Source organism: Larimichthys crocea, chromosome VI, assembly GCF_000972845.2.
Source record: "Larimichthys crocea isolate SSNF chromosome VI, L_crocea_2.0, whole genome shotgun sequence".
NCBI classification, from domain to species: domain Eukaryota; kingdom Metazoa; phylum Chordata; class Actinopteri; family Sciaenidae; genus Larimichthys; species Larimichthys crocea.
Genome location: NC_040016.1, coordinates 1,995,101 through 2,014,495, shown reverse-complemented (window position 1 = coordinate 2,014,495; position 19,395 = coordinate 1,995,101). Strand labels below are relative to the sequence as shown.

The 19,395-nt window shown below is 39.6% G+C and overlaps 1 protein-coding gene across 2 annotated transcripts in view; it reads left to right on the top strand.

Moving 5' to 3' along the window:
* LOC104927930 (rac GTPase-activating protein 1) overlaps positions 1-6,969 on the top strand; it is a 10,487-nt gene extending 3,518 nt beyond the window's left edge. For both annotated transcript variants that reach the window (XM_019253354.2, XM_027279821.1), the window contains exons 3-17: positions 546-748; positions 922-1,076; positions 1,328-1,397; positions 1,551-1,604; positions 1,829-1,900; positions 2,020-2,134; positions 2,227-2,375; positions 2,485-2,649; positions 2,739-2,834; positions 3,014-3,212; positions 3,325-3,430; positions 3,693-3,825; positions 3,943-4,045; positions 4,251-4,359; positions 5,369-6,969. In XM_019253354.2, the coding sequence (XP_019108899.2) occupies positions 546-748; positions 922-1,076; positions 1,328-1,397; positions 1,551-1,604; positions 1,829-1,900; positions 2,020-2,134; positions 2,227-2,375; positions 2,485-2,649; positions 2,739-2,834; positions 3,014-3,212; positions 3,325-3,430; positions 3,693-3,825; positions 3,943-4,045; positions 4,251-4,359; positions 5,369-5,444 (1,805 nt within the window). In that variant the 3' untranslated portion in view covers positions 5,445-6,969. The remainder of the gene's footprint in view (positions 1-545; positions 749-921; positions 1,077-1,327; positions 1,398-1,550; positions 1,605-1,828; positions 1,901-2,019; positions 2,135-2,226; positions 2,376-2,484; positions 2,650-2,738; positions 2,835-3,013; positions 3,213-3,324; positions 3,431-3,692; positions 3,826-3,942; positions 4,046-4,250; positions 4,360-5,368) is intronic.
* Positions 6,970-19,395: the final 12,426 nt, after the last annotated feature.

Below are 19,395 nucleotides of genomic sequence, written 5' to 3'. Positions count from 1 at the left end.
TCCTTTTCTTTTTTATGTCCAGCATCCTCAAAAACGATTGCTCACAAAGATATGTTGTAACAAATGGTATAAAAAATTCCAGGGCGGAGGCTCCACCGAACCCCTGAGACCGACTCACTGAACCCCCAGGGTTCGATCGAACCCAGGTTAAGAACCACTGCTCTAGTGTTAGTAGCACTGTGTTGTGCTTTTCCATCACAAAATTTGTCGGTTAAATGACTTTTTAAGACATAAGCAATGAATGTAGAAGTAATACTGAGTGTGGACCCTCTGCTAAAAGGCTGCAGATACAGCCCAAGACACAAATGGGGGTCGAAAATAGCTGTAAACATTTCCATTTCAATAGTCCACATAATGCAGGTCATTTCCATTTTAACTAAAAGGATAACACAGTTACTCATTTGCTCACCACAGTAAAGCACTCTTTTGTCTTTTTGTCCTTTGCTCTTATCAAAAGGCAGTTTTAAAACACCAATGAAGTTTTGGAGGCCATGGAAGAAAAGTATTATATTGTGCACAATCTCCTCTTCTGCTGTCTTATTCAGAGTTCCTCCAGATGGCAGCGAACTTTGAAGAGTGTCGTAAGAAGTGGCTGCGGTCAGACGAGGACCTGGTTTCCTGTAAAGAGGTGCTGGCTAAAGCAGAGACTGAGAGGGGAGCCCTGGAGGTCAAACTAAAGCATGCTCGCAACCAGGTGGATGTGGAGATTCGCCGGAGGCAGAAGGCTGAGGCAGTTTATGAGAAACTGGTTGGTGCAACACTGCTTATAAAAAATGTATACCTGCATGATTATTTTATGGGATACACAGGGAATTAAAAAGTTAATCTTCAGATACTTTTTCTAACTGGTGATTGTTTATGCTCACTAAAACAATGCATTTGACCTAACCCTGTCAACCTGCTCATCTCTGGATGAAATAGGAACGTCAGCTGCAGCTTATCCGGGACCTGCTCATATCCGAGAACAATGGCAGCAGTGTCCACCTGAGCGAGGAACAGCGCTCTGCCCTGGCCTTCCTCAGTGCCCACTCCCAGGCAGCACAGGCTGCCAAAGGCAACCTCAACACTAGTCGAAGGTCAGATCCTCCTTGCCTGGTTCTGAAACTACTATTTTTTTCTTCCCCCAGAGAGTGCTGATAAGACAGTAAAAATGATTTTAGGTGTTCATCTCACCACTGTGCCTCATCCTTTCTTGACCTTTTATCTCTATTGAAGTGTTGCACTTTGTTTAGTTAGTGAATATATAGATATAGAGAATAAAACAGTAGTGCATGAAATTGTACATTGGACAGGGAGATTAAATGCTGACTTTAAATCTGTCTTACAGGTTAGCTACCATCGATGAATCGGGTTCTTTGCTGTCAGACATCAGCTATGACCAAACAGACGACTCTCTGGTATACTGACCCATCTCTTAATATTATCACTGTATATTTCAGAAGGCCTGATGATTTGCTGATCAAATAGTGGGACAACAGTATTTGTTATGGGAAACTTGTAATGAAGTGATCTTTCAAGTACTATAATCTATCTATCCACTTTGCTTGTAGGACTGGGATTCCTCGGTGATGAAGACTGTGAGACTGCGGAAGCGCCAGAAACGAGTGAGTCACGTTTTTACTTATGTTTTGAATAGATACCTTCTTGCATGCGTTAATGATGATGTCATTTTGTTCATTTATTTCAGGTTCAGTGTATAGGCAGTTAGTAGGTTGATTCATGTGTTTATACTTCAGCTCAAAGTTGTCTTGCTATTTATTCTATAGTTTTTAGCAGCCAATCTTTTAGAAAGTGTTTTTGATAAATAACTTGACATTTAATTCCACAGCGCTCCTCCAGAAAACTGGAAATTCCTCCACAGGCAGCAAAGAAACGCTCCACTGGACGCACTTCAGATAGGGTAATGCTGACCTCTGCAGCTGAATGTACAATATAACACTAACATTCTTTCTAAACCAAATGTCCATAAGTTTGGAAAAATAGGATTAAATGTCTTTTTTTTCTATATATATAATTCAGATGAATGAGTCTATAGTGGCCAAAACCACCATCACTGTGCCTGTGAATGGTGGAGCTGTCGAGGCAGTCTCCACTATTGAAACTGTGCCTTACTGGACACGCAGCAGAAAAAGTGGTGAGAATTTTAGTTTCCCCCCACTTTTGGGACCTTTACAACAAAATTATTAGACTGTTTTTGGGGATTTTACCATGTGATTGCGTCAACAGTTGCTCCAGCATGGGCTGACACAACCACTACTGACCAATCTGAGACTGCCAGTGAGGCTCCCAGCACTACAGTGTCAGATTTCCCATCCAAACCTAGGACCCGCAGGCCTAATGGAGGAGCTAAGAAGCACCACTTCATCCCCAAAACAGTAAGGCCGTATATATATTGTTGTTGGATTTATATGTACCTGCATTCACATTATCAGCAGGTTCACTTGTTGAAGTATCTACTCATCCTGTGTTCCCTCTTTCACTAAGGTGATCAAGTCTGAGCTCTGCGTATCTTGTGGGAGAAGAACAAAGTTTGGCAAGATGTACCTTCGCTGCCAGGACTGCAGGGCTGTGACTCACCCAGAGTGTCGAGAACGCTGTCCCCTGCCTTGCAATCCTACAGCTGCTAGCACCCCCATTAAAAACACAGAGGTCAGTACTTTATGGTGGCACATTTTCGCTCCATAATTTTTCATTATTTTCATGTTGCCTATATATAAATTGATGTATATTGTGTGCAGGCCACCCTGGCTGACTTTGCTCCAGCCACCTCCCCCCAAATCCCAGTTCTGGTCACCTACTGCATCAAGGAGATTGAACACCGAGGCTTACATGAGGTGAGACATACTTTATTAAAGTCATTGTTTACTTGTCAACTTCTTAGTATGCTCTGATACTTTCCCTTGAACAGTGACAGTAGATAATTTCTTTCTAATTAGTCATCTTATTTAGTAGTGCAGTATCACAGGCAGCCAGACAATGACAGCTGGTTTCTTTTATCTATTCCTTGCCCCAGGTCGGCCTGTACAGAGTCTCTGGCCACGAGCGCTTGGTGAAAGAGCTGAAGGAGAAGTTGATAAGAGGAAAGACTCTGCCTCCTCTTAACAAAATAGAAGACATCAATGTCATTACAGGTGTCCTTAAAGACTTCTTCAGAAAGCTTCCAGAGCCACTGCTCACCTTCCACCTCAACAAAGCCTTTATGGAAGCAGCTGGTGAGAACTCACATTATTCTTTTAAGAACAAGTATTTTGATGGAGTAACTTAAGGGGATTCACAGGATGGAGGGAACAGAAAGGCATGTAACTGGTGTTAATATTTTTGTAGAAATCCAGGATGATGGCAACAGTCTCGCCATGTTGTATCAGACCATCAGTGAGCTGCCTCAACCCAACCGAGACTCTCTGGCCTGCCTGATGATCCATCTGCAGAAGTAATTTTCATTACATTTTAGCAAGGCTCTGAAGTCTTTTGTTTTATCTTGTTCTTATTCCCATTTGCTCCTATCGCATTCCACATCTTAAACAGGCCCGGTGTGAACAACTACTTGTAAGCCAGAAGGACTTTTGTCCAAGTTGTATAAAGTAAAAGAAACAACAGTGAACAAGCATGTTGTAACCTCTGACATCTCTGCAGTGCAAATGAACTTCATTGTAGTAGTAAGACTGTGTGTTTCCACCCATTTCTTCTTCCAGGGTCTCTCAGTGTGTGGACACCAAGATGGATGTGAACAACCTGGCCAGGGTGTTTGGTCCTACTCTTGTGGGACATGCTGTTCCCGACCCAGACCCTATGACCATCCTGCATGACACAAACAGACAACCAAGGGTAAGCGAATGATAATAAATAACTGCTCTGCCTATGTTTTCCCATTATTGTCTAATAGTTGTGGTACATGACAAGATTTTGGTTACAAATACTGGATTTTCTTTTTTGTCTCTCTAGGTTATAGAGCGCTTACTCAGTATTCCAGCAAAGTACTGGGGTCAGTTTGCTTATCCAGATAATATAGGCATGGACGATGCACACCACACTCCAGACCACAAAGGTAAAGCCCTGATGCCTGATGACCAAGTTCCTTCAAAATAAATGATGATGACATGAGAATAAGACACTCTGTTCTATTTCATTCAAGGAACTGTTTGTAAATGCTACACAATATATGATATGACGATCATTTTGATCATTTGTACTCCTCTTTGGTTAATGAATATCAAAATGAGCTGTGTTAATGTTGTTTGATTGATCTCTAGTGAGCATATTGGGACCAGTGACCACTCCAGAGCACCAGATGATGGTCAAAACACCTTCTTCCAGCTCGCTGTCCCAGCGCATGATGCACACCTTGTCCAGCACCACCATGTAAGCACATTCATACACATACATTTTCTCTGGTAATACAAATCAGAGAAAAAGCAGGGCTGTATTCTTCAACTGTCATCTAGCCTAACACAAGCTAATGACAACAACTTATCATTTAACTATATTTTCTTTGTTAATTTGTTAATAGTTGATTAAAAAATATCCTGGATATTTTGGCACGTGCAAAAAGCACAGGTGCAAATAATAAAATGAATGATGGCTGAACACCATTTAGCTGCTTCAGTTTCAGAGTCCTGGTATTGTGCATGCTGGCTCACTTTCATGTCTTACTGGGACATTTGATTTGAACAGAACCATCAATAATAATATTGGTAACACCGGTAACTTTCCTACTATGATGCTCCAGAGAGGTCTTATCAGGCATATTAAGTGAAAATACCTTTGAGTGTACAAAGGGTGTCTAGAGCCCTTATCTTAAAAGCTACTGGTTGAGTTGTATACTGTGTGATGTAACACTGATATTATGTTTACAATTTTTTTAAGGAAGGAACCATGTAGGTTTTATGTCAAAAAAGAGTTTAATTCACATTAATCAACCTGGAAAAATGTAAATCACTCAATCAGAACATTGTTGAGGCACGTCCTATACCAGTGTCTTGTGTAAATAGCTTGACACCAAGATATCATGAGTCTGGTCTAATGTGAAAGGAATCCTACAGATTTTAATTCTGTGTGAGAGGTGCAGGTGAAATGTACTTAGTCCTTAGTGCAAGCAGTTAAACCCTAAAAAGTTTTGATAACGCTGGAACTCCTGCAGGTTTGAATGTAACACATTGTGTCACAGTTCTGGACACATTTTAGATCCAAAAATCTAAACTGGTATCAAATTATTAATAATCAAATTAAGCTAACTTAGTTGTCCACATATTAAGAATAGATTTGTCTTCACAGTTGATCTGCCTATTGCGTTTGCTAATATTACTCTTACTAAGCTTAAAATTCTACTGTCTGCCCCCTCTTTTTCCCCCTCTGACCTCTCCACCTTTAGATTTGGCAGCAAGAGCAAGGCATCGGCTGCCTCTAACCGCCAGGGCAACTTCTTCGCTTCTCCACAGCTGAAGTAAAAAAAGAAAAGAAAAGAAAAAAGTTCCCCCATATTGTATTTCTGGGTTATTTAGCGCAAATTTACAGCAAAACTGAATATGTATTCACGTAATCATGTGGGGAAAACTACTGTGCAATTTTAGCATGTAACTGTTATATTACTGAGATTTTCTTTATTCCAGTATTTTATACAAGACTTTCTAACCAGATTCTTTTTTTAAAAATATTTCTGCACACGAGTGTTTGTTTATTTTTATATCTTTGATTACTAATGATTTATTATACCAAAACTGTGGTGGAATCTGTGTGATTGTAAGAGGTTTGAGGGCTTTAATGAGCAAGCAATCATTCCAAACTAATTCAAGCGTCAGTATCTCCTGCTTTGTGTTTAACACTTGGATTTGATGTTCAGAAACTATGTGTTCACTGGAGTTGGTCCATCTTTGAACCTGTGGTTGTAACCACGGCGACAGGGGTGCTCGAGCACACGTGAAATACACAGCTGCATTGAACAAAGAGAAAAGAAGCTGTATTATTGGCCAGTGTGTCTGTCTTTTGGCTTTGGTTGCCACAGCATTGTCCTGACATCTTAATTATTTTCATGATTTTAACATTTTTGTTTTATATTTGTTGATTGTTTGCTTTGTATACCAATCATGCCATTTTATATGCCTTAACAATACTACAGTGTATACACTGATGCTAAATGGGAATAATGTTGCATTTTGCACCGTATCTGTAACAATTTGAGTAAATGTGTTTTCTACCAGGGAGTGCACACCACTAGAGGCTGCTGTTGCACTACTTTTGATGTGCAAGCCTAAATCAATGAAGACGATGTACTATATATTATGCACAAAACCAGTCAGTATTACTGACACTAATTACACTGATATATCACATCATTGGAAATACTGTAAGTTAGTCGGGCCAATATTTTCTCTCTCACAAGCCAGAAATCTAATACTTGCATCTGTGGGGTCATCACAAAATAAAATCTGGAGCCTCTTTAATTTATGAACTGTCTTGCATGCACACTTAAGCTTTTAAGTATTTTGTATTCACAGTAGCTTTCTTGTATAGTTACATCACCAGCACTGCTTAAAAAAACAATGCTTTCTCTGAGGAAATTTCTTTTTCTCTTCTGCTCTCACTGTCACCTTTTTGTCAGCTCCAGATTTTTTTATTTTATTTTTTGATGATGACATTAGTTCAAGTGTTAGTTATTTAGAGATGAAATGTTGGTAGAAACTGACAGTATTTAGTTGTTAAAACCATTTCTAACCATGTTTTGCCTGTCAATGGAGAGTGTGTATAGTTTGAGGTTGTAAGACTCTAATAATACGACATTATGTTTTATACATTCTTATGCATTTATTCCATTATATGGTTTATTTCTTTAATGAAATATCGTCTTACTGATGGAGTTACTTTCACCTAAGATTTCGTGGACTGGATGTTAACAATAATTCCTTTGTTCCTTTGCTCAAATAAGATCACACAAAGGTCCATGGTTGAGCTGAAAATAAAACATCAAAAGACTGATTCTTTTGTCTTGGTGGGTGTTGTTCATGCATGAGATGAGCATGTGAGGTGGGGAACCCTGCTGGTACAAGGTGCTAGAGTATGTGAGGCATACATGTAGGATGTGTGGGTTTTGTTGCCAGCAATTCAACCTAAAAAACCTTTTCACACCTGGACATGGATTATTATTACCCTATTAACTGTGAGTGTTAATGCTTAATTCACACAGTCTAAAATCTCCATTTGTGTTCAACACTCTTGATCTTCATTTTCGTAGTGTAAATTGAATGTTGGCCATTGTTATTCAAGATCTTCAGTGAATGAGCAAAAGCACAGCTCCAGTTTTTTCAAAGCTGATATGGCACTGAATGATAATGCAATTTGGCTCATTGTTCCAATAGTCATTACAGCTATTTCCATAATCTATTGGGCTGAGTGGGCAGGCGATGAGGTCTAACATTGTTATGAATTAAAGCAGGGATCATTTATACATCTTATAGTTATTCTATTAACAGTTACTGTGGAGAGCGTTAAGCCAGGCTGAACCCATTGACATACATTTTATATGGCCTCATTCAATACAGAGCTTCAAAAACACACAACGCCCTTTGAAATCGAAAGCCCAGCTGTTTGGGGGAGAAATGAAAATATGGTGTGCAGAGTTCATCCAAATTAGTTTATTCTCGCTTTCGTTCTTTCTCACTCACACACACAAAGAATCATGAATGACAGCAGAGAACACCCTCCAAAAATGTTTGAATTTCAAATCAGCATTAATAGTTCATTAGCCTGAAATAAGGTCTCCTGTGTGTCGATCTGTCCTCTCATCAGGGGGTTGTGTGTTTATTTATGCTGTACGGTGCAGCGTATGCTCGGCGGCTGCAGACATCAAACAGCTGGCTGTGTACAGTGTGTCTCTGTAGCTCCATTTTCCAGCATGCCCTAGTGTGCAGTGATAGAGCTCCACTTTGCTGTGGGACCAGTGAGGGCCAAATGAGTAACTAGTCCAATTAAGAGCTCTTAAATAAATTACAATGTAAGCTGGTAAACACACAACAACAACAGCACTATTTAATTCCTCTATTTATACAGTGAACTGCAGGCAGTGATACCAAAGGAACCAACAGAAATGTTACCATATCTGGAAGCTGAATACAATCAATACATTATTTAAGGCAGCTATCGCTGATATTGATGGTTTGAAAATACAATCTAACTGTCAAGCTTTGGCTGTGTAACATGTAGTAGGTGTCTACAGTGTTGCCTGCTTGGGGTCAGGGCCAATGATCTCACCACCTCAGAAATGTTAACTCAATAACTGCCAGTCAAATCCACCCATCTGATCATGTATATAATCAATATGTTTGTTAAAGTAAACCACTAAATAAATGGTCCTTGCATGTCTTGTATCTGACTACATTTGTAATATTAAACACAATTTTACATATTTCGTCACTAGCTGGGGGGCATTGCTATGTTCTTGCTGTCTTGTTGTTGTAGTACCCACTCACTAGTTTGGAAGATCTACTGATGAATTAGGCTTGGCATTGTGCAGATTTGCTTTTGGAATAACATAAAAATGGGCGGGGGAGAAGGAGCAGTTTGTCAGGTTTGGAGGACAAGAGTGGTAATGCTGCAAATGTATAAACATGAGGAGCAGGACTAAAATAGTGTCTCCTTAGCAGGCTAAGCATGTGCTTGAAAAGTGGCCCTCCAGATTTGTTCCGGACACTGTTTTTAGTGAATTATGTGACAGATTGTGTGATCAATATGCTTTCCTTCTGGTGAATGAAACATATGACACTGAAATACCAAACTACAAGCTGTAGGCTTATATATACACACATAAGAACCCTTAAAATAAGACAAGAGTCATTGTCCAATCTAGACCTACCTAAATCCAGTGAGTTTTTAAACTGCAAATAATTGTCTGGCTTGTTGGCTTACAGTGCTCCTCTCTCACTCTATTTCTTCTCTCCGCTTCATCCCTTGTTCCCTCTATTTTTTTTCTACCCTCTGCTCCCTCTCCACCCCTCCTTTGAATCGAACCGCCGTCTTAGCCGGCTACCATGCATGGTCGATACCTTGTTACCACAGAGAAATCAATTATCTCGACCAAGCAGCAGGGGAAAGAGGCAATAATGAAAGAATGCTCCTCCTTCCCAGACGATAGCCATGGTCATTAAATATGAATTTATCATTGGCTGAGGAGATTTATGGAGCGAGATGTGGGCCCCAAGTTCACGCTCTCTTTACAGCATAAGTTCAAAGTCTGGTTATAAGTGTAAATTAAATAGGTAACAGGTTGTCAGGCTGGTGATGTTACGCATCCTAAATCTTAAACAGGGACTTGATTATTCCAGTCACTTGTCATCTGGATGCAACTGAAACAGAAATCTGATATTAAACTGTCAAAACTGTCTAAAAATACCCACATAACATGGGCTGCCTGCAAATGTCTTCTTACTTGTTCAGATGACACACCTTTCGACCAGCTGACTGGTCTCTGAGGAGAAAGTGAACGACAGTGAATCACTAAAAATGATTTAGCATCTGTAAAGTGTAGTCTATACTGTGTGATAGCTGCATGAGATGCCACCACATTCCTGGACAGTGCAGGCTCTCTTCAGTGTGATGTCTGAGTGCCACTCACTCAGGTGAGAGTGGAGATGGCAGCGATGGCTGACAGGTAGGTGGGCATGCCAACCATACCTGCCCGTTTGGGTCTGTAATGAGCCGTTATGATGACTTTTCTGACAGCTGCTGCAAGAAGTGGGGGAAAAGAAAAAAAAACTACCCCACACCACTACCATCACCACAGCCAGAGAAAAAGAAAAAGTGCAAATGAGCGAGAAGGAGGAGGACTGAGCGCAGAAAAATGTGTAATTCAGGCTTGCTCTTAAGGCAGCAATAAATTCCATTTTAATGGGGCACCACAAGCAGTAGCAAGCACTCAGCAGTCTGTTGTGTTTGATGCCAAATTGTGCAGAATAAACAGATTTGCTGTGCAGCTGGTCCAAACACACACTTTCTCTTACACACACACACACACACATACACCATCTCCTCATTCCCAAACTCCCTCTTCATCTCTTCCCCTCCCTGCCCCTCCCCTCTGGACATACCAGACAAGAATTAGACAAATCATCACAAAAAGATGGCAAGTGCTTTGATTTATTTTCTTCCACTTAACTGAGTACTCATCTCCAGCTGTCACACACAGTCAAGGCAGCGTATTTGTTTTAACAGGGAAAATAGTGAGCTGCATGTCACTAATGAGAAACAACACGCCACATCTGGCTCATTTCCTCCCCAGAAGATGAATCTTTGGTCATCCTGTTCCTCACAGAGACACTACACACTGTGATATATATATATATATATATATATATATATAAAGGGATGTCATTGGCTGTCAAGAATCCCAAACTAGTAATAGTGCTTAAAAAATGCAAGAGAAGGCAAGTTTTAATGTGAGATTAAGAGTAAAAGAAAGTTCTTTACAATGGAGGCAGTCAAAGATGACGTTATTATGAACCTCACTGCAATATTTTGAAATACTAATATTAGCATGCCAACATGCCCACAATGACAACACTAACATGCTATTGTTATGCAGGTATAATGTTTATCATAATTCGCATGTTAGTTTGGCATGTTCGCATTTGCTAATTTGCACTAGACAGAAAATACAGGCTAAGTATTGTGAGTTTAGATTACGACCTAAGTTAAGTAACTAAAGTTCAATTTATCCTGACGGAAACCTGAATGTCTGTGCCAAATTTCATGGCAATCCAATAGGTCTAATAGCTGTTGAGATTTTTCACTCAAAACTGCAAATCCACCTTACTTCTGCTGGTGGATTTGTTCCCGCATGCACCAGAAAAGCCGACACCGGAGCTTGTGTGTGTTATTCCACTGCTGGAGAAGGTGAAGGGGGTTACCCCCGAAGTTGACAAGCGCTTTGACCCAAGGAGACAGCATCTCCCCTGTGTTGCCCGACCATGGTCTGGCAGCCGGACCAAAATAAACTTAACATTACTATAGGCAACAATGTCTCAATATAATAAAATACATCATGGTTTGGTGCCCTAGCTCTACACATCAGTAAGTGGTTTGTTCGATTAGGATACACCAGTCAGACACATACCTGACATTAGCCCTAAAGCAACAGAAAAAAAAGTTGCATTAAAAAAGCAACAGGAGTCCGGTGCCCAGAAAAGGAAAAAGAAGAAACAAAGGGATAATGCCTGTGCTTAACTTTCACATTTGTTTTAAAAGCAAAGCAATTATGCTTAGGGCAGCAAATTGGCTAGCAGCGGCCCTGATCCAGACGTTTAATGAAAGACCAAGAATGTCAACCAGATGGTGGAACTAGAGGAGTAGAGCAGTCAGTAGAATTCATCCTAAAGGACGGGGCCATGAATGTTTCTTGTAAATCCATTTAACAGTTGTTGAGAAATTTCAGTCTGGATCAAAGTGCTGGACTAGCTCACTGACGACAGTGCCATCCAAAGAGCCACGCTGTTAGAACGGCTCAAAATAATTCTACAAAAAATAAAGATCTTCAGTGATAGGTTTTCTGCCACCAGAGTGACATCATGTCCTGTTTGGCAGGACTGTTTGCACTATAGGTGCACCACACCCACAAACCATTGACTGTTTCTGTTGTTTCCATGATTTATGTATTGTTTTTAGAAACTGAGCTCTCATGCGCACACACACCTAAAATACCTGTACGCATGCAACTGGGTGTTTGTGTGTGCCCTCCTGCATGAGTGCATCTGAATTCTAGTAATTGAATGTGAATGTGTGTGCATGGATGCATGGTATGAAATAGTGTGAGAAGGCTGTGTGCATGAATGACCAAGTGTTTTCTAGTGAATGTGTGCAATGACCATGTGTGCAGGTATGTGTGCACCTCTGCCTCTGAGTTTGGGATTGTTTTTTTCTGCCTGGATGGTCTCTGCTATAACTACTGTATATATATATCATATATGATAAACTCATATCATCTAAACCACAGCCTTCAAATCTCATCTCTTTTGTATCTCATTTCATGAGCTTCACCTGTAGCATACCACTAAACCACTGGCATTATCAATTTGTTTTGTGAGTTTAGCTTAAGTTGAACCTTTTAGCAGCGTTGCTAACACATTATTAAGTAATCTGGTGTTAATAACCTGGGCCTCCTCCACTAATGGTTCCCCAAAGCAAAAAGGCAATAAGCGCCTTTAAACAAGCTTTATCTAAACCTGTAGCACCAGAAATGAAAAAGCCTCAGGTTACCGTGCAGCTACACAGAATTTAATTTATTTTTTTAAACAATTCTCAAACTGGCAATGAAAGGCCTACAGAAATATTTTAACGTGAGCAATTTTGAATGCTTCCTGTGGTTTTCCTACAGGCCACTAGAATGCACTGTTGCACCCTGTAATCCACCTTGGTGTCATGAAGCAGCTCTTCTCTAGCTGAACACACCCATTAATTTCACCCATCTCCACAACTCTATCATGTATGGTTCCCCTGTGGTTATTAGGATATGGGAGTGGTACAGTGTCCTCAGTATTTGTATCATTTCAACCACTGAAGCTTTAATTTGAACTGATAAAGTTTTGCTTTTACCGTGGCAGCATTCTCAGGTGACAGGTTATTAATATCTTCTTCCCCTGGATTTCACCTCTAGCGAAAATATTAAACTGGCTAGATTAGAGTTCAAACATAAATGTAAGCTGAACAGATACCAGTATATGTACTGTATTTGGCTTATCATATGTGTAATTTACATGTTCAAGGTTTCATCTTAACTGTAAAGTTGACAGATGTTTGTATGCATTCTCCTTTTATCAAACGCTGCATGTGTTAGTTGATACCTGTCACTAATGGTTTGACAGCCAGCTGTTGCTATTGTCAATTCACTTCTGATCTCCCGTTCTTGCTTGACAATGCAGGGCAAAGTTTGTGTGCCTGTAATACATTTTAAATTAACTCTGAATGTGCTATACTGTGCTGTATTATTAAACAAATGCAATAATTTCAGGTAGTAAATTATGCTTTCAGTGTTGTTTCAGCTGGAGGCAGCCCATGTTATGTGGGTATTTTTAGACAGTTTTGACAGTTTAATATCAGATTTCTGTTTCAGTTGCATCCAGATGACAAGTGACTGGAATAATCAAGTCCCTGTTTAAGATTTAGGATGCGTAACATCACCTGAAAGCTTGTCTCAGCAGATTATTGATTATTGAATTTGAAGTAAAAGTTGTCTAATTTTTGTCATAATATTGCAGCAGTAGATGAGCTTATTCTTGATTTCTCTGTAAAATAATTCTTCAACTTTGTATGTAAGTTTTTGGATTTGTGTTTGTAAAAATGAGTCACACTTAAAAATACAGTATGTGTTTCCAAAATGTAGTGCTGCAAGGATGTCATATTTTTGTAGGCTAACTCACCTGGTACCCTGGTTCCCTCAGCAAAAAGGATGCACGATTCATCCGAACATAAGTCCAACATTAGAAGACTGTAAGTAAAGTCTGTTCACACAAATAGCAATTCACCAATCGGAAATATCTTGTAAAATGTTAACATTTTTGCTTCAAGGAGCAGTACTCCTGGAGTCTCCAAAATAAAAGTGGGAATATAAATATGTTCAGTAAATTTCATGTCAGTCTCTATTAGAGTTGGAAATTTCCTGTGCAAATGTGTCAAAAACAGACAACAAGCAGTGAAATGCCCATTTTAGCTGGTTTAATCAAAATAGTACTTCAAAGGACTGCTGTTGGGGCACAACATTGATTGCGGGCCCAGACAAAATTGAATGCTTGGTGTTGTCGATCAATTTTACCACATGATTTGACCAACCTGGATCAAGACCTTAATAAATTGTTTCTCTTTTTAGCTTGTGACAATTTAGAACTGCACAAAAGATTAGCCTTTTGAAAGTTCATGAAAAGGATGCAGAGTAACCCATAATTATTTCTCATATACAGTGAAAGGTGAATGATTAAGTACAGAAGTCAGTACAGTCTATTTCTAAATTGAATCTTCTAGGGGCTGACTCATTACTTCTATTGACTAACTTCCTCAAATCAAACTTCCTTCTTGAACAAAAGAAGAAAAAAAACTCAAGGACGCAATATATCAGAGACTTTTAGCACTCTGAGAATACCAGTAAACTTAAAACAAAATCTGTCCACAGTTGATAACCATGGCTCAAGATATTGAGCTTTGTGACTATGCAACTATAAACGAGACTAAGAGAACTGGAGCAAACAGCGCTGAACAGTCAGGTAAGAGCACAAGTTTATTCAGACTAGAAGTCAGTTTTGTGTATTTAGGTATTACATCAATGATTGTTTGAGTCATTATCATGACTTACAGAATGATATCCTGTACTGTGTACAATATGTTTGTATGCAGGTACGACACCCACAGTGAAAAGACTTCTCAGATATGGGATTTTAACTTTAGGGGTGCTGTGCATCATACAAGCCATTCTCAATATCACGCTGGGCCTTGCCTGTAAGTTGTAAACAATCTTTTTTTTTTTTTTTTGTCTTACAAATGCAAGATAAGCATTACACATTGGCAATCACTGTTGTAATATGTTTCCTCAGTGGAAAGTTTTGCAATCATAACCGGCAATTTCTGTTTCCTGCCAGTTTATTCCAAAGAAGATACAGATCAGCGTCCTTTCAACAGCTCTGTGATAGCAGACATGTGCAAGATCGACCAGTCTCAACAGAATTCAACCGAGTTATGTTCCTGCTGCAAAAACCTGCTAAGAAGACTACTGAGGGAATATCAAGCCTTGGAAACGGAGAGAGACCTCTTACGCGACAAGTTCCTTCAGCTGACTAGAAATGATGAGCCCCAGGAGTCTGGGTCTGGTTTTTTTGATTTGAGCGATTTGTGAGTACATCTGAAGACCCCTCTCAGTAGAAACAACAGTAGCCTATAGGTCATCAAGCATGTAACAGCAGTTTGTTCATTGTTGGGAGTGCCTGTTCAACATTTGATTAGCTAAAAGGAGTATGTTGTAACCAGCTTGTTTGTCGTCATCAAATGCAACCTATTTCCTCTAAATGTGATCTCATATATTTTCTATGGAAGAGTATTAGGGCCGCATAAAAAAAACTTTCTTTCCTTAGAATTCTGACTTTTTTTCTCTGAATTGTCAGAACCAGTTGCCGGTTTCTGTGGCAGCGGCCACTGCCTTGGCGGTGTCTGGGAAAGTTACCACTGCCCTGCCACGGCAACTGCTGCTGTTTTGGCATTTGTGTTTAGTTTTTTTTTATTAGATGCAGATTAATGCAGATTAATGCAGAAATCACGTAATGGAAATACTACTTAGAGCGAGTCAAATAAAACTCAGGTCAGCCATTGACCTGCCACCTATATATTGATAGATAAGTCTTTCAATTCCCTGGTTCCAAGGCAAAATGATGAGCCCCTTCCAACACATTGTGCGTTGCGAGCTGCGCTTTCCCTGCTTTTCTCGACCTAATAAAAAGTCAGTGGCAGTCGTTGAGTTTTGAGAGCGCGTTAGTTCTGTTGTCGCGTTGTATAATAGTGGGGGTGTATTAGTAGCTGGCTGTGTATTTCCTTCCCAGCAACAGTTTGCTGCAGAATGACACCCATAACCTGTTAACCTGCCGTTGTTAACTACTAACTTTCATAAACTAAAGGTATCTCACTTGCACATGCCCATAACAGCAGCAGCACAGTGGCAGGTCAGTGGCAATTTTGAGTTTAAAAGTAAGAATTTTTATGTGGACCTAATCCTCTTCCATAATTTTGAGTTATTAAATAGTGTTGAACAATTACAGTTAGTTTAATCACTAGGAATCTTTTGTAGTTACAGTGAACACCAATCGGTAAACGTCAATTCATATATTGTATATTAATATATTGGTATTGGAATAAAATTATATTAGGCATATTATTATTTAAGCCATCCCTCCATGAAGCTCTAACGTGGTCAAACTCCTGGATGAGGATCCTGGCTATTAAAGCTGCTACAATCAATATTTTTCACTTTTAGGAAATGATCACCCAATTCCGCAATTCACCACAGATCTGTAGCATTTTTAAGCTAATTGTTGTGGTTTTTGTTTTAGCAGCTTTTTTGTGTTGGTTTACTCTCACAGGTCGAGTTAGCATGCGGCTGTTTAGAGTAAAAAAAACTTTGATAAACCTGCACTATACACTAACTGCCTAGCATCAGACAAAGTTATTAACCAGCTGATTAATGCAGAAGTAGCAGCTAAAATGCCATATATTTCCCTCAGGAGTGAGTGGACACAAACACAGCTCCAAATAAATGGAGTATGGAATAGAGTAAATTGTGTTCCTTCTTTGCTTGGTGTGTAAATAAGCCATTGTTTGCCATATAGACTTTTAAAGGCAATAGATAATATATCGACATTTTTGTTTAAAGTTGCTAAAAATAACAGTAAGTGCATATTTATGAACATTTTTTGCAATATTGCCATGTATTCAAGTCTAATTTCCATTTGTTTTGGAATTAATTAAATCTTACATTATAAATTACTTCTCCTTTTGCTGTGTGTGAAGTTTTTTTTTGTATTTGTATTTTCTAACTTTCAGTTTATGTCTGCCTGACTCTGCTACTTTTCTCAGCAGAAGTGAAACAATTTTAAATAGGTATTTCTGGTTTTGAATGAACTCACTTCCTTTTTAGATTTCCAGTCACGTTATTATCAAGTATTTCCACTGCAGACATAAATATCGGTCTATACTGAGTTAACCTTAAATTCATGACTCAAACTTTTATTTAATTACCGCTTTTCATGCAAATATTACATTACAAACACAACAACCGTAACAAAACACGGACTTCCCGTGTGCATGACCAGCTTCTGAGGATCTGAGGGATAGGTTGGTGCCAGGCCATTGAGTGATTTAAAAACTAATAAGAGAATCTTAAAATCAATTCTAAAAGTAATGGACAACCAATGCACGCATTTTAAAATGAGAGTATGTGCCCTCTGTCTGGTCTTCCTCAGTACTTGGGCTGCAGAGTTTTGTACAAGGTGTAGGCAGCCTAGTGGTCTTTTAGGAGGACCAGGCAGAAGAGCATTGCAGTAATCGAAACTTGAGGTTATAAAAGCATGAATCATTTTTTCTGTGTCAGCCTGAGTAAGAAATGGTCTGACTTTTGCAGTATTTCTTGGCCACCAGGTTTTTGACCTGGTCTTTTGTGTGAAGAGCCACGGACCGAAGATGCTTGGACAGGTGGTCTCTCTGGGCTTTAGGCCCAAATATTATTATTTCGATTAGTTGCTTAACTTTAATTATAAAATAAGTTTTGCTGTTCTCTTCCTATAGTAAACTCTTTCATGTTTGGTGGCATCCAAGATTTGTAGTCATGAAATGTTGTTATACTTATTTCTAATCCAACATCATCCTGTATGTGTATAAGAATGAGGAGAGTACTTTCCTGAATCAATTAATTCTCCTTTGTCTACAAACTTTCTTGGGATCACTGAGTCTTTCCTTGCTGATAAGTTTGTCAAAGTTAAACTGACAGAAATGAGAGCTGCAGCACATTCACTCATCATTTCTCATTAACACTGCTGGCTTTGTTTTAATTAGCCGTTGTGACTGACACCTGTGTTCCTGTGACACTGTATTGCAGGCATGTGTTATCCTCCTTCCCAGCTGTTACTTGTCAATCATCCCAAAGTTGTCTCATGTCTCTGTCTCACAAAATTCAACCACATGCGTAGAGCTGCCTTCACTGATGGGTGGCCTTCAGTGGCAGCAAGGGATGAATGTTTGATTTTCTTGTCTTTTGTTTACCTTAATGACTTCACCACACAAAAATGCATGTATGTGTATGTTGAATGTTGCCTTTATATTCTCACCATTATGTCACAATGCAACTCAAGTGAAGTGCTTATTGAGAGTATTTAAGAGTTGCATAACAAGTGGCAATCGCCGGCTTAAAGCAACATTTCTTGAATGACTTAGTGCCCCCAGCAATACCACTGTCGTAAACATGGACAGTTGTACACGTCTGTTTGTTACAACTACATTAATTATGCTCAAGGACTAGTGAATTGACACCTTTGCTAATAGCCAAACAGCGAGAAAAATATCAGCAAGGTAATATTACTTACTAGTCTGACAACAAGAAGCCTAGCTCAGCATCTGTCTTTCAGCCTTTTATTTCACAAAGTTCTTGCCAACGACTAAAAGTCAGGCTTTCACTTTCTCCATTACTCTTCTCAACTTCCTCCGTCATCCTCCTCGCCTCTGCCGTTATTTCCATAGAAGCTGAAGAGCCCACTACAGTCTGTATGCAAGCTCTGGTTCTGGCACAACACAAGCTCCACTCCCCTGGTGCTCTGGGCTTACAGTCCGGGCAGCCTGGCTAAAAAAATAAGCTATCATTAACTTAAAATTGCTATCGAAATAGTAGGTTGTGTGTGAGTTAGTGCCGTAAAGCGCTGTGCATTTCTCATGGGTGATCATACCCAGAGAACAAAGTTACATAGCGTGAAAACATATGTGGGACTAACAGACACACAATTCACCTGATTACAAGTCAGTGTGGCATCAACCGGGACGCTGGAAGTAATTCACAGTTGGGGGGGCTGAGAAATGTTCCAATTACGTCATAGTGCGAAAGGGCAACATAAATAAATAATAACGTTCTCGATAGGGTGTTACACTTGGTTATTTATATGCCTAGTAATCATGTGATACAGGCTATAATTTACAATGAGATGTCATCACAACCAACCTGTATTAGATCTACAGAGGTTTTAGAAATACATCATAAGGCCAACTTGATGGCAACGTAATGCTCAACTCAGGAATGTGAATGTGCTTCATTGAATCACACATGAAATGCAAGTATTTCTCAGAATATGTTTTAGACCTCATATATTTAATTTCACGCACAAGGTACTGAGATTAGGCACTAGACAGCATTATAAACAAGTAACATAGTGTTACCTTTTTAAACCTTCTCTCGCCCTGAACCGTAGTTGGGAACTGGTTTGACGTTTTGGCTCGTTGCTGATAACTAGCGTCGTAGAGTCCGGGCAAGAGTGTGGGAAGAAAAAAGGACGAATTAGTGGCTTTCGTGCAAAACTGCACAATTCTCTCTCTCTCTCTCTGAGAGAGTGGTGGTTTTAAACCACCCTGTCTTGAAAGACCAGGGGCCTCATGGACAAAGCTTGCGTACCCACAAAAAAGCACCGTACGTCCTTTTCCACACTCCAATCAGATGCATCAAACGTGTAATGATCGTAGAAATGTGCATGCCCCACACCAACTTCATAGCTGTCGTACGCACGTTTTTACAGCTATTGTTCCTTTGGCGACACTTGGAGGTGATGCTGGGAAACTGTTAATAATTTGAAGTAGTCATCAGAGTGATGTGCACACCAGAGACACAGTTATGAACAATTAAAACAC